The 15,328-nt window shown below is 40.5% G+C and overlaps 1 protein-coding gene across 3 annotated transcripts; it reads right to left on the bottom strand.

Moving 5' to 3' along the window:
* Nucleotides 1-1,514: 1,514 nt before the first annotated feature.
* LOC122020074 lies at nt 1,515-12,760 on the bottom strand. Of its 3 annotated transcripts, none has more exons than XM_042577805.1 (4): nt 12,400-12,760; nt 3,962-4,066; nt 2,869-2,925; nt 1,515-2,155 (listed from the first exon to the last, which is right to left on the bottom strand). In XM_042577805.1, the coding sequence occupies exons 1-4, from the start codon at nt 12,700-12,702 to the stop codon at nt 1,826-1,828; spliced, it is 795 nt and encodes a 264-aa protein (XP_042433739.1). In that variant the 5' UTR covers nt 12,703-12,760; the 3' UTR covers nt 1,515-1,825. The 3 variants fall into 3 exon arrangements, with proteins under 3 accessions (XP_042433739.1, XP_042433740.1, XP_042433741.1); XM_042577806.1 differs by having other exon boundaries at nt 3,962-4,060; XM_042577807.1 differs by lacking the exon at nt 3,962-4,066.
* Nucleotides 12,761-15,328: the final 2,568 nt, after the last annotated feature.

Below are 15,328 nucleotides of genomic sequence, written 5' to 3'. Positions count from 1 at the left end.
GGATCATTAGTAAAACCTCATCCTTTTCTCTTTATTATTGTTGATAATTGATGCGTTGAATTCTTACAACCCCTATGTATCTCGTGTTGTTAAAAATCATACTAAATTATCAATTAAAGTTAAGATGAGTCAAATATGATCTAAAAAAATCAAACCAAATCCATATGAGATTCGAGTATGATCAAACCAGTTGAACACACTTAATCCCAGAAATATAATTCGCCAAAGCACAAGATAGCTATTATAAGTGTCAGTCTCAATCTCGAATCTCGACATCATCTAAGCCTCAACCTCAGATCCTGACATCACCCATGTCTCTGCCTCAATAATGATAACAATGGATCGGGTTCGGGTCAGCTTTTATATCCTCCATTCCCTTATTCATCGAATATAAGATATCCGATGGGTAATACTCATATCCATTAAATGAACAGATATCTTCTATATTTATAATTTTTTTTTATCAAACTATTATCATTCAACCAAAACATATTAAAATTAACATTCTTTTAAAAATTATATGTAATTAAAAAATATATTAAACATGTATGTTGTCTCATCCTAATATCAATAAAAATAGTTAGTGAATTTTAGAAAAAGAAAATTTTCTTTAATATATATATATATATATATATATATATCGAATATCGAGTATCAATAGTACCTTCATACTCTCCTTCTCTATCAGATTCGAGTGAGATTATCATCCTTAGCCTCATAATATCAATAAAAATAGTTAGTGAATTTTAGAAAAAGAAAATTTTCTTTAAGATATATATATCAAGTATCGATAGTATCTTCATACTCTCCTCCTCTATCAGATTCGAGTGAGATTGTCATCCTTAGCCTCAATCACTGATTTCATCTGTCATCAAGGTCACTCCACATTGACGTCATTTCCTAATTCGTCCTCAGATCGAACCTACACTAATCCCTAATAAATGAGGTCGATTTTCCCAAAAGGTGCAGACAACGATAACGAATATTCCTGAACATGTGATACGAGGTGAATAGAGAAGCAAGTACGTGATTGTTAGATCTAATATCCTAAATAACCTCCTTCCAACATGACACTTAATAAAAAGAGGGATAGCTAACGACTGCTAGATTTAGACCCCATCGGCCGATGATGCGGCATCCAATGTGGAGATGCTCTTCTAACGTCTATATAAATCCCAAAGAAAATAAGTGTCAGAGGTCCTTCTGGTGGGTGGGTAATGCTCCCACATACTCTTTTTTTTTTTCTGGCTCCATCAAACTCTGGCTTGTTTCTTCTTTCCACTCTACTCTTCATTCCTCAAACAACCCTAACTTAGCATCAAAGTAGACCACCGAGATCTCCTCAACACCAATTTAACCCTTTGCTAAAGTGCATTTCAGATCCTCCTCTTCGTTGACGATCTATAGAGAGCACGCACTTCGGATAGTTCGTTCACTGGTAACTTAACCATCCACAATACTTGACCAGAACAATAATATTTAACAATACCTTTTAAACAGGCAACATATTCATCTACAAACTCTAAGGTAATGCATCAAATTTTTACTCCATCCCAGAGTTTACTTCTATACAAAACTACTTTGCTAAGCATGGTTGATTGTTTTTTCACAATAACGCCGAGTCAGAGCAACCAGATTCGCGATCAGCCTACCGAACATAGCACCTAAGACTGGATTCCTGTTCGTCCTGGTGAAACAGGTGATTCTTTTAAGATACACTAGAGCACACCACCATCTATTATACATTACAAGCCAGATTATTACACTTTATATGGATGTATCAACACAAGCAGCAGCCCGCTGGGAGGAATGTCAACTGGGCAGCCTACCACGCCGGAAAAGGGGGACCGGTGCCACCGTCCTTCTCTGCGTTAGGAACGCTATTGTAACGGTAAAGATGGTTCTGCATCTCCCAACTCCAATCTTTTTTCCTTGACACAGTCAGCGGAGGCCAACGGTTGATCCTCACATAGTGGTCTCTGATCTGTCCCTTGCCTACGTAGCTGGTAATGATCGAGTAAGTGCACTCGTGACCGCCCCAAACTTTGTCGCCAAAATCTGCAGTGTGGGATCCATCTGGGTTGAAGTAGCGGTGCATTGGAGGACCTGAACATTTCCATGATGGATCAAGATCACGCCAGTATTCAGGAGCAGCCTACATGTCAAAGATGTGAAAAGAGGATAAAAGGATCGACAACAGCGTCATCATTTTCATAAAATGCAATCTTAGGTTCTGATCTAAAATACTGTTTTTTCATATAAACAATGCTGACAGTTTAGCAGTGCAAGAAAATAAATCAATCTCGAGTAACTGATGCTTGAGTTCGTAGCAAGTAGAAAACAATGTCATTAAGCTTCCACTGATCAAAGTGTATATGCTTCCTCATTGAGCATACCCTTGTCATAACTAAACCCCATATGCACACAGTTTTTCCTAGACAAATGTTAGTGGTAATCTGAAATTGTTATCTACTGTTGAGTCGATTGGCTGAAAATTATTAGAGGTTACACCTGCTTAAATATTTGGAAACAACTTACCAGCAAACTATCGAAAGTCAAAACTCATATGGTGATATTGCTATTCTATACTCCTTGGAAAGGGTATATAGGTTATAAATTGATGCCTTTTCTAATAGCTTGTGTTTTTGAACAACGGGCTAGGCAATCAACTTTACCCACAAAAAAAAAGTAAGATACCTAATTCTTTTATAGAACCAATATATAAAGGTAACTGAGGAAAAGAAGAAAAACAGTAAGATAACTGAATTGGATGGAGATGAGTGTGCTACGCATTCAAACATATATTCTCATGTCCTTGAAGCTGAATTCAGCTATCAATGGAGCAAAGAAGTGAGTAGAATTGCATACCTTCTTAAAACGAAACTCCCAAACATGATCATACAGATCCTCCTTCGTAATGCGAGTCTGGAAAGTTTACTATAATTAGGAAATGTGGCATAGCCACACAAATATATATTCTGTGGATCATGAAGTTCAAAAAAGCATAGATCTCAACAATAGTTCAAGACCAGCCGAAGTACTTGATAAAACAAGAAAGGTTAACACAATAAGACAATGTAGCCATACAGTATGATAATGAGCCTGAACAGATGTAAACATAGTATTGCTCAAGTGTTTATAATTGAGCATCACAGTCTCAAGTTAGCGAGTATGCAATATGAGCATGACACTATGGCAGTGTGTTCTTGCTTCATAACTATGACAATTAGATCAATCGAAGATATACGATACAAAAATTTATTTGCAAGAGGAGCAAGTTTACATGAAAATATGTGAAAGAAATGACCATTGAACTTCTAACTGTATCAGGTTCAACACACGATCTTTTACCTTAATGCATATAGTTAATATACCATTCTGGAATGCACTGGTAATCACATATATCTGATTACTCTGCATTAATTCTTCAAGTGTCTGTTATCTTTTATTTCAATCCAATATTATATATCAGGTAATCAAAAATCAAGAAAATACATGGCTTTAAAAGTATGCCCTTTACAATTTTGGAATATCAACATGATAGACTTTGCATGCCTTGAGATTCGAAATAAAGGATTGAAATGCCAATTGACATCATTCAGCCTATGAAAGACTTTGAGTTGGAATTAGATTTGTGCATTATTAACTTTGTCCTAGAACATATCAACAAGAATCCAAGGATGGACAAATTTAAACTCAAGCAACTTCGAATGAACAGCACTAAGCTTAACTATCAATGATCTATATTTCATGTCAAATCATTATAGTTAATGTTGTAAGTTGTGTTATGGAGGTGTGCTAAAATACATCAAGAGGAATCTTGCAGATCACACACGATTTAGTATAAATAGATCAACGGTAGGCAGGTCTATCTTTGAACAATCTCAAATATCCAGATACTTAATATTCTGATGTAGGGAACTGAAGAAGTCAGTTTTTAAATCTGAAGATTATATCTTACCCTTTTTCCATCCATAACGCACATGGAATAAGCTGCAAATCTTGAAGCCCTATGTAAATTTGACAATAGCGGGATATGGGCCTTCTCTTTCAACAATTTCTGGTACTGAAACCAGAGCTAGTCAGTTTTATGACAAAGAAATTGGATGGAACAAAAACAATTAACAAACTGGAAAGACAAGAAGAACAGAGCTGATTCTTTAAATTATTTTTGTTTTCAAAAGCTTTGGTATAGATAATAAACAAGTATTAATTCATTTAATCTGGCAAAGTCTTAAAGTATCATTTCATGCTAAAATTTCAATATGGAAGAGTCAAGATGATATGGACCAGCTCTAGTAATATTCTTTTCCACTTGGTTTTGATTTCTACAATTTGATAGTCAATTTCAAATGCTATATTAATCAAACCCAATTAATTTAATTGTCAAATTTTTTAACTCTATAATAGATTTAAGTATGAACTATAAATTTATTTTCAATATTAATTAAAAGTAGTTAATCTATACTTAAGTTTGCCTTTTATTAAATATATTAATTGTATATTATATAAGTAATTAACTAATGTTATAACAAAAAAATCAGTTATAATATTAACTGATATTATTAGTTAAATAATATAAAATTAATTATATTTTCATCAAATAAGAAAGATATATTACTAATTAATTTAAATTTCATTATAAATTACTTAATAATAATCACCTTTGTAATAGATTATAATGATATAAAATATTAATACTTAGTTCCGTTTAAAGTTGATTATTATTAAACAAAGATAATAATTTAATACATTAATATTAACCTATACAATTAATATAAAATTATAACTTAACTATTATTAATATAAGATAAAGTCAACTTTTTAAGCCCTAATTATTAATATAAGATAAAGTTCAGATTCCCTCGCAAGTCATGACCTGAGAGTTGTACACCTCTGTGCCAATCTAGGACGGAGGGCTATCTCTCCTAACCCCTTACCTATCTTTTGTCCTCCACTTCTTCTTTGTCATTTTTACCTGGGTATGCAATCCAATTTTTTACTCTGTTTAGTTTGAATTAGAAAAGATAGGGTTAGTGCCATCAGATATTGCGTTGCTTTATGGTTGCACAACTACAAGTCAATCTTGCTAATACTGTGCTAGTTTCAGTCGATTTGTTGATGTTTCAGTTGTGCCGACCAAAATGACATAGTATCACTCAGTCATTCATTCAATAGATGACTTATTTACCATCTAAAGTTTATTCCTTTTTGGTAAAGTGACATGTCAATATTATCAAATTGTGTTTCAGCTATTTAGATACAATTATATAGGTCTCATCACTCATAGAGCTTTATAAAAATTCTCCATCACTATTGATATTCAAAATTAATTAAGCTATATTACGTTTGATGCGATATAGCTCCTGGCTTAATAGGAAATAGGAGAAAAGAGAAGGGCAAGGAGGTCTTTTCACATGAGGAGGTTTTTTGTTTTTAAGGAGAGCACTGTTCATGAGGAGGGAGGAGGCCGGTTCGTGCTTTTTTCCACCGCCAAGGAGGGGCTTTCTCCCTCTCACGCTCTTCGCCGACGCCAGCCGCTGGCTGCTCCCCTCCTCCTCTCCTCTACCTCCTTTCTGCCACCGCCCTCACAACAACGCCGACTGGGGTCGCCTCGCCACCTCCTCCATAGATCGTTGGCACACCAACAACTCATATCCCTCTAGGTCGCTCTTGGTTGACACCGCCAGCGCTCCTCCCCTCGCCGGCGTTGACGCCGCTGCCTCCAGCGGGCGCCGCTGCCGCCGTCTCCAGCAACTGCCGCCAAGTCTAGCAGTCACCGCAGCCACCTCTAGCAACCACTGCCACCCTTCTATGCCACCTCCAGCGACAGCCATCGGCCGACCCACGACCTTCGTTGGTGGCACAACGTCATCGTTGGTGGCACAGCGTCGTCGTCGCTATTGGCACTCTACCTTTGTGATCTGTGTTCTGTCCTGTGTGGTGTTCCGGCCACCGAGCCGCTGTGTTTCATATCTCTATTATGATTGCGAGTTACTGGTATTATCCGGCCTGCGCATCGTGTCCCGGCCTGCGAGCCGTTGTAGTATTCCGGCTCAGGAGTCGTCGTCATATTTCGACTGACATGCCGCCTCTTGGATCCATGCTGCACCGGATTCCATGTCGCCCCCCAGATCCGGCTCCTCAGACGTCTCACATTCGTCTACTCTTCAGTGCCGCAACGACTCAACCCGCATTGCGACCAACTCACCGATCCATCCGAGGGTGCCCCCGGGGCCAGGTACGTTCTCGTACTCATTATTCGTTCATCTTGTTGTTCTACTATTATTCGATTACTTATATATTAGTGGGATTCGCCTCGAGTATCGGGGGACCAGGGACAGGGGTAATCCGGTCGCTAGCTACAGGTAGCGTCGACTAGAGGACTTCGGACAACTTGGTCACAACAGAAGACAGCTCACCATCCGGGTCATGGAGATGCGGTCAACATTCCAGACACGTCATTCCGGCAACCCCGTCTTCTCAGATTCCCGATAGGAACATATTTTACGCCATCTGTGGGAACTTCGCCTGATCTGGAACGTGAAGATGGACGACATCGGAAATTTCTGTTATACTCATGACCTTGGTGGGTTTCGACGAGCGTATCATATTCTCCTCACTCCACGGGTATTCGGGAGTCGAGAAATTGAGTCAGATCCTCTGCTGGACGGCAGGCCAATTTTTCCCGTTGTAGTTTCTCTTTCGATCATAGTATCTGCCATAGTTCTCCGGTCGAACACTCCCGCGCCGATCGGCCGAGATTATGTTATATTAGAGCCACAGGCTCAATTACGAAGACTCTCGCGCCGATCGGTCGGGACTATGTTATATTAGAGCCACATGCTCAATTGCGAAGACTCCCGCACCGATCGACCAGAATTATATGTTATATTAGAGCCACAGACTCAATTGCGAAAACTCCCGCGCCGATCGGCCGGGATTATATTTGCGAAGACTCCCGCGCCGATCGGCCGAGATTATGTTATATTAGAGTCACAGGCTCCATTGCAAAGACTCCCGCGTTGATCGGCCAAGATTATATTTGCAAAGACTCCTGCGCCGATCGGTCGGGATTATGTTATATTAGAGCCACAGGCTCAATTGCGAAGACTCCCGCACTGATCGACCGGGATTATATTTGCGAAGGCTCCTGCGCCGATCAGCTGGGATTATGTTATATTAGAGCCACAGGCTCAATTGCGAAGATTCTCGTGTCGATCGGCCGGTTTGAGTTATACTAGAGCCACAGGCTCTAGAGGTCGAGCGGCGACCTTAAACTCCTGCCTTAGAAGACCGTCGAGCGACGACGTTAAATCCAGGTCTTCACCGACGGTAAAGCGGCGACCTTAAACTCCTACCTTAGAAGACCGTCAAGCGGCGACGTTAAACCCAGGTCTCCACCGACAGTCAAGCGGTGACCTTAAACCCGAGTTTTCACTGACCAGCCAGCTTATCAGAGCATTTATCTCCCCCATTCAGGGTCGAGTGATTATCACTAGTTTCGAACCAGCTTAACAGAGCATCTATCTCCCCCGTTCGGGGTCGAGTGATTATCACTGGTTGCGGACCAGCTTATCAGATCATCTATCTCCCCCGTTCGGGGTCGAGTGATTATCACTGGTTTCAAACCAACTTATCAGAACATCTATCTCCCCCGTTCGGTGTCGAGTGATTATCACTGGTTGCGGACCAACTTATCAGAGCATATATCTCCCCCGTTCAGAGTCGAGTGATTATCACTGGTTTCGGGCCAGCTTATCAGAGCATCTATCTCCCCCGTTCGGGGTCGAGTGATTATCACCGACTTCGGACCAGCTTATCAGAGTATGTATCTCCCCCGTTCAGGGTCGAGTGATTTTCACTGGTCTCGGACCAGCTCATCGGATCTCGTATCTCCCCCGTTTGGGGTCGAGAGGTCTTCATTGGTCACGCAACATATCAGAGCAGCTTATCTCCTCTGTTCGGGGTCGAGCTATCTCCAATGGTCGTGAACAAGAGTATCTCCACTGGTTTCGAGCCAGAATATCTCATAGGCTTTGCGCCTGCCCAGCTCATGACTTTTGCTTGCGTGCGCTTTCGATTCATGGGTTATACTCCCTTTCAGTTCACAGGCGATGCGCCCGCTCGGCTCATGACTTCCGTTTCTGTGCGCATGTGATTTTATGGGCTATGCTTCCGCTCCGTTTTCGAGCTCCACTTCTGCCCGGCATTGCCTCATCGCTCATTCGGTATTCGCCCGGGCGCTCACTTGGCGTTCGCCCGATTGCTTGCGTGGCATCCGCTCGACACTATTTTTCGCCGCTCGATCGACATGTTTTTCTCGCCACTCTGCCAAGCGCACGCCATTTTATCAGCATTTGCGGTGCCGCCCGACCGGTATCGCTCAGCCGTCCATTCGGCCATACACTTGAACTAGGTCAAACACTTGACATTCTCTAGATGGCCTAGTTAGTATTTTACAATCGATGGGTTGACACTTTCTCGGTCGCCCGCTCGGTCAGCATTTTACGGTCACCTGGTTGACATTGTTGGGTCGTCCGATCACATTGTACGACCATTCGACCGGTATTTTTTGGTGGCTCGGTCGGCATTCTCTTGATCCCTCGGTTAGCATTTCCACGGTCGCATGCTCTGCCTCGCTTACCCAGCATCTCTCAGCCTGATCGACATTCTTCCGACTACCCCGGTCGACACTTTTTCGCTCGGTCTGCTTGGCATCTTGTGTGTCACTCGGTCGATTATCATTTTACTCGTCGCTCGCTTGATGTTTTGTCGTTCGCTCGACATCAATCCGGTTGTCGACTTGGTCCGCTCGGCACCGTTACCATCTCATGCGACACCATTACTATGGTGATCGCTTGCGTGGCATTATACGGTAGGTTCACGATTTGACTCTATTATCGAGAGTGAGGCAACTTTTTGCGATTGACTGTCTAGTCAGTCGGATTCGCGCCTCCTTCGACTAGACTTGAGGGGAAGACTTGTGATGTGGATATAACTCCTGGTTTAATAGGAAATAGGAGAAAAGAGAAGGGCAAGGAGGTCTTTTCACATAAGGAGGGTTTTTGTTTTTAAGGAGAGCAATGTTCATGAGGAGGGAGGAGGCAGGTTCGTGCTTTTTTCCGCCGCCAAGGAGGGGCTTTCTCCCTCTCACGCTCTTCGTCGACGCCACCCGCTCCCCTCCTCCTCTCCTCTACCTCCTTTCCTCCGGCCTCTTCACTCCAGCGCCACCGCTAGGAGAGAGAGAGAGAGGGGGGAGGGGGTTTACCGCCACCCTCGCAACAACGCCGACTGGGGTCACCTCGCCATAGATCGCCAGCACACTAACAACTCATATCCCTCTAGGTCGCTCCTAGCCGACATCATCGGCGCTCCTCCCCTCGTCGACGCTGACGCCGCCGAGGAGGATTGCCGCGGCCTCCAACGAGCACTGCCTCCAGCAGGCGCCGCTGCCGCCTCCTCCCACGACCGTCGCCGCCGTCTCCAGTAGCTACCGCCAAGTCTAGTAGTCACCGCGGCCACCTCTAGTAGCCACTGCCGCCCTCCGATGCCACCTCCAACGACAACCATCAGCCGACCCACGACCTTCGTCGGTGGCACAGTGTCATCGCTGGTGGCACAGCGCCGTCATCGCTATTGGCACTCTACCTTTGTGATCCGTGTTATGTCCTGTGTGGTGTTCCGGCCACCGAGCAGCTGTGTTTCGTATCCCTATTATGATTGCGAGTTACTGCTATTATCCGGCCTGCGTGTCGTGTCCCGGCCTGCGAGCCGCTGTAGCATTCCGGCTCAGGAGCCGTCGTCATATTTCGGCTGACATGCCGCCTCTTGAATCCATGCTGCACCGAATTCCTTGTCGCCCCCCAGATCCGTCTCCTCAGATGCCTCACATTCGTCTACTCTTCAATGTCGCGACGACTCGACCCACATTGCGACCAACTCACCGATCCATCCGAAGGCGCCCCCCGGGGCCAAGTACGTTCTCGTACTCATTATTCGTTCATCTTGCTGTTCTACAATTATTCGATTACTTATACACTAGTGGGATTCGCCTCGAGCATCGGGGGACCAGGGACTGGGGTAACCCGATCGCTGGCTGCAGGTAGTGTCGAGCAGAGGACTTCGGGCGACTTGATCAATACAGAAGACAACTCACCATCCGGATCATGGAGATGTGGTCAACATTTCAGACACGTCATTCCGGCAACCCCGTCTTCTCAGATTCCCGACAGGAACAACATTCATAAACTTTAGATACCATAATGATGCTTAGAATGCTTCAACATGCTTCCAAGGAGATAATTGTTGGAGATCAAATGACCTAGCTAGAGGGGGGCGAACCTACAAGTGTGATTCTCAAACTGTAGCTACTAACTATTAAGGTTACAATGTTAAACGTAGTAGTATAAAAACGTATAAAAGGGAATTACACTTGCACTATCATATACACGTTTATTAAACACGGTTTGGTAGTCTCAGGCTCCTACTTCATGGCCAATGATTTATTGGTGGGTCATTCATAGAAAGTCTGCTAACTTCCTCCTTCTCAGTATTCTACCGAAAGTGGAGAAACCTCTTACAATGCAAGATTACACAAGCAATTACAAAGGGAAAGGAAATGGAAAAACTGAGTTTAATTAGCTCTAATCTGCCAACCTTCAAAGTCTCCTGAAGCTCCTTTTATGACCTCCAAATCTGCTGTAAGTGGTCTGTTGCCTAGTAGTTGATTAGTCTATTGCCATCGATTGACTGCTCCTCGCAATACAATTATCTGTCTCTCAAATCTACTTCTGATTGCTTTCCACGTGGACATCGGTCGATTGGAAAGTTTCCAACAATCGATATTCAATTAATCCCATAAATCGACTATCTGGTCAACTTAGTCACAAATACCACCATTTTGTACACTAGCTCCTTGGACCAGTCAACTTCCCTAGTCGACTGAAATACACATTCCAGTCGATCGTTAAATCCTTAAACCATTGATCAACTTGGGATATTGGGTTTTTACAGCCACCAATCGACTAATAAACCCTTACTACAACCTCATCAGATCGAGTTTGCCTATGTTATGTTCCATCCTCGTCCCCTATGGGTACAAGGTAACACTGAACCATTTAGAGGCATCATTACACCAACAATCTTTCCTTTTTGATGTTTTGCAATCCCTCTAAGTTAGGAAAACCAAGCCCATACACATGCATCACATGCGCTACTATGCATTGGGGCCTACATCTAGGCTCCCCTACACCTAAGTTCTCCCTAGAGCTAGGAATTCTCTAAATTCACAATTAGAAGAGAACAAGATTCTCATAACCCTTTTTTCACATCTCCCCTTAATATCAAAGTCAAGTTCTTCCTAATCTCAGAACACGAGAATGTTCGATAAGGAGGAATCAAATTTCCCACTTAAACCTTCCTAATCTCTCTCCCCCCTTTGCCACACATCAAAAAGATGCACCAACAATGTCCTAAAAGTTGGTCTCATGTATTTTCAATGACCCTCTACTTGTATTCAAATCCAGTATTGGATTCTTCATATTAATAGCAAGTCTTTTGGGCATTTCCTATTATTGGTTTGTAAAATAACATTGGTACACATTTTTCACTCTAGCTAAAATTAAAATCATTAAGTGTTTATTTGATTATCGACCTCTCCCTAGCCCAAAAACAGTCACAGCTACTTGCTTATTACTGATATGTCATACTCGGCATGACATTAATGAGTATGCAAGCTATAATGTGTCAGCGACCATGCTTGTGGTGAGTAAACACAAAGTATCACTCCTTTAGATAGTAAGAGAAACCTAAAAGTTTCGCACTCAATTTTGCTGTAGAATTTGCTAGACTAATAAATCAAGATATTATTAGACTGAAACATCATACCTTTCTGCTTAATTTGATAGTTATGCTAAAAATTCTATATGTTGTGATAATTTTTCACCTTATTGTCATCATATAAGGCATTTTGTTGCATTTGTACCAGATATTTCCCTACTTGATATTAGGTTGCTATAAGACAAACTCATTCACCATTTGTCATGGATTTATCATTTGTTTTGTTTTGTTCTCAATATGTATTTGCAACCCTTTTGGATTAAATAAAGTTGTTGCTTTGTCACAGAGATCAACATCAAGAAGAGGAAGCTGATGGAATTAATCAAAGAAAGGGGCAAGTGGATTCCATCTCACAAATGAGATCAAGAGTCATTTGAGTCATGGTCATAAACCTAGAACTCCTTTGCACATTCGAACCACTACTTCTCGGATTCCCCCAAAATTCTTGGAATAAACTGTAATCATCTCCTACGAAATTTCTGAATTCCTTTTACGAAGCAACAAAAGTGAGAAGAATATTTCCAATTCACGCGTAAGTTTTGGGGGAAAAGAAGAGACCTTTGGTCCCCAAAGATGGTCGCTGACTGCAATCTCGTGCCAGCCACGAGATACCACACTGCACCGTGCCACGCTGCATGCGTCGGAGAGCTCGAGTATCCTCATCATCATATCCATCCCCAGCACCTCCAGTGGATCCTTGCTCAGTCGCTCCCGCTTCCCTACCTCGGCCGCCGCCGCCGCCTCCTCGTCGTAGCTCCTCTTCCGTTTCGCTTCCGGTAAGGATCCGCCTCCGGGATCGTAGCGCTTCCTTTTCCTCCCACTTCCCTCCGTATCTAGGGCAATCCCGCGTGCCGCCGCCATTTGAGTGCTCCGCGGAGGAGGACGAAGCAAGCAAATCGCAGCACGGGAGACCGAAGTGGGTTACATTGAGTAGTTTGTATGTATTTAGAATAAGTCGGCGGCTTAGCTGCGACGGAATGACCTATTTACCCTCGTACGGGAGTATATATGTTAGGGGCGTTTGGTTTAGGAGAAAAGGAGTGGGGAATGAGAATGAGAATCATTGATTGTCATTGTTAATATTTGGATTATAGGAATAGAAATATAAATAAGGGAATGAATCCTTGAAATTGGATAATAACTCATTCACATGTACCTCCTTCAATGAGTCATTACCCTATTTTCATCCATCAAAATATTCTCTTATTCCAAAAATACCCTTGACCTAAATCTAAAATTTTCTCCCTTAATATCAAATATCAAAATATATTTATTTATTTTTTCTTTCATATCATTTCTCTCTCCTTGTTCTCTCTCATCATATTTTCTCTCTCATCATTTTATGACACACTTTCTCTCTCCTTAATCTCTCCTATCACACTCTCTTTCCTCTTTTTCTCATTACACTTTTTCTCTCATCATACTTTCACTCTCCTCAATCTCTTCCATCGCACTCTCTTCCTTCTTTTTTCTCATCATATTTTTCTCTCTCATCATACTTTCTCTCTCCTCAATCTCTCTCATCACACTCTCTTTTCTCTTTTTTTCTCATCACACTTTCTCTCTCCTCAATCTCTCTTGTCACTCTCCCTCTTTTTTTTTTCCTCATCACACTTTCTCTCTCCTCAATCTCTCCCATCACACTCACTGTTCTCTTTTTTTCTCATCACACTTCCTCTCTCATCATACTTTCTCTCTCATCATACTTTTTCTCTCACTGTACTTTCTCTCTCCTCACTCTCTCTCATCACACACTCTCTCCTCATTTTTTCTCATTACATTTTCTCTTTCTTCATCCTCTCCCATCATACTTTTTCTCACATTATATTTTCTCTCATCTTCTCTCATCATGATCTCTCCTATCACACTCTTTTTTTTTCATTTTCTCTCATCACACTTTCTCTCTCTTCATTCTCTCTCATCGTTCTCTTTTATTTTTCTCTCACATTCATTTTTCTTTCACATTTAATTTTTTCTCTTATTTTCCTTTAAGGGTAAAAAAGGAAATTTTGATTTATTCCGATAGAAAATATGCAACTAACCAAACATTGCTTTTAAAAGTGATATTCATGCTCATACCCATTCTCATTCCACAATACAATGATTCTCATTCTGATTCCTATCTTAGGAAAGAACCAAACACCCCCTTACTGTCCCTCCCACCCTTTCATCATCGATTATTAATATTTTAGAATCTGAAATTTAAAATTGCAGTAAGCTCCCTGCAATCTAATTTTCTTTATAAAAAATTAATTTAATTTTTTATATTAGAAGGTTAAATTAGGAGAGCAGTCTAGTAGATCTCTTGGTCCACAATTTACAATCCAGAGGATCCCTACTAGTTAAATTAGTAAAGACTCATAAATGTATATTTTCTAACAACACGTTGTCTATTTAAACTTTTATAAAAATTTCTTTATTTGTAATATTGCCAATAATAAAATGTGAAATTAAAGAGAGTAAGTAGAGAAAATTATCCTCAAAATTATTTTCACTTAATAAAATAGTAAGATTTTACAAATAATAATAATTGATATTAAAACAATTAAAATTTAAATCTTAAATCCTATATTCTAAAAAATTAATAATACAAAAATGAGAGGGGCAGTCAGTACAGACATGATCGAACGAATTCATATGACAAAAAGTGATTCGTTCACCCCAAGTGTCCCCGTCAATTTGTTTCTAGACTAACACAGAGGAGGTAAATCATGGGTGACTACTAACCATTAGTACAAGTGACAAAGACACGAGGGAAGACATGCTCGAATACGTCAAGTGTCAACCCCAAGACTTCATATGGTAACACCTTATGTTTCAACCATCGCACTACCTGAGAAAATAAGATCGTATGAACCCATGATCTTATGGTGACTAAACAAAGAGGTTAGCATTAACGAGATCAATGATCGAATTAATTAATTTTTTAAAATAAACTAAACCGATTAAGGGCGTGTTTGGAGAGCTTTTACTTATTGAAAAGTGATTTTTATAGAAATTATTTTAAGGTTAGTGGGAAGCTAAAGTAGTGTTTGGAAATATAAGTCAAAACTAATACAAGATAAAGTTGGAGTGTTAATAATTACTTCTAAATTTAATTTTTAATTAAATGATAATAATATCCTTATATAATTTAATCTTTTTTATTATCTAAATATAATTTTGATGGACTATTTATTTATTCAATTATTATTATATTTTAAATATGGTATAAAATTATTATTTTTTAAATAAAAAATTAAAAATTAATAAAATAAAAAAATGATAAAATTTATATAAATATACAAAAATATGTATAGAAATTCTAGAAATATAAATTATATAAAAAATATAAAATATTATTTAAAAATAAATATCGCAAAAGTGTATTGACAATTATATTAACTTTTAATTTTAGACGATAAACCAAAAAAAATAGAAATAAAAAAAACATTGAATTCTTACTTCCAGCTTGTAAGAAAAAGTTACAGACAAAAGTTCATAAACA

The sequence above is a fragment of the Zingiber officinale genome, chromosome 9A (assembly GCF_018446385.1).
Source record: "Zingiber officinale cultivar Zhangliang chromosome 9A, Zo_v1.1, whole genome shotgun sequence".
Taxonomy (NCBI): Eukaryota; Viridiplantae; Streptophyta; class Magnoliopsida; order Zingiberales; family Zingiberaceae; genus Zingiber; species Zingiber officinale.
The sequence above is the reverse complement of the archived record's forward strand: the minus strand, read 5'-3'. Positions and strand labels throughout refer to the sequence as shown.

Excerpts from the sequence above, each read along its gene's own strand:
- LOC122020074 (XM_042577805.1), bottom strand. The coding sequence starts at position 12,702 with ATGGCGGCGGCACGCGGGATTGCCCTAGATACGGAGGGAAGTGGGAGG. Across the intron at positions 4,067-12,399 it reads ACCATCTTTGGGGACCAAAG|TACCAGAAATTGTTGAAAGA; the intron begins GTCTCTTCTTTT and ends CTCTGGTTTCAG. Across the intron at positions 2,156-2,868 it reads GGGAGTTTCGTTTTAAGAAG|GCTGCTCCTGAATACTGGCG; the intron begins GTATGCAATTCT and ends TTTGACATGTAG.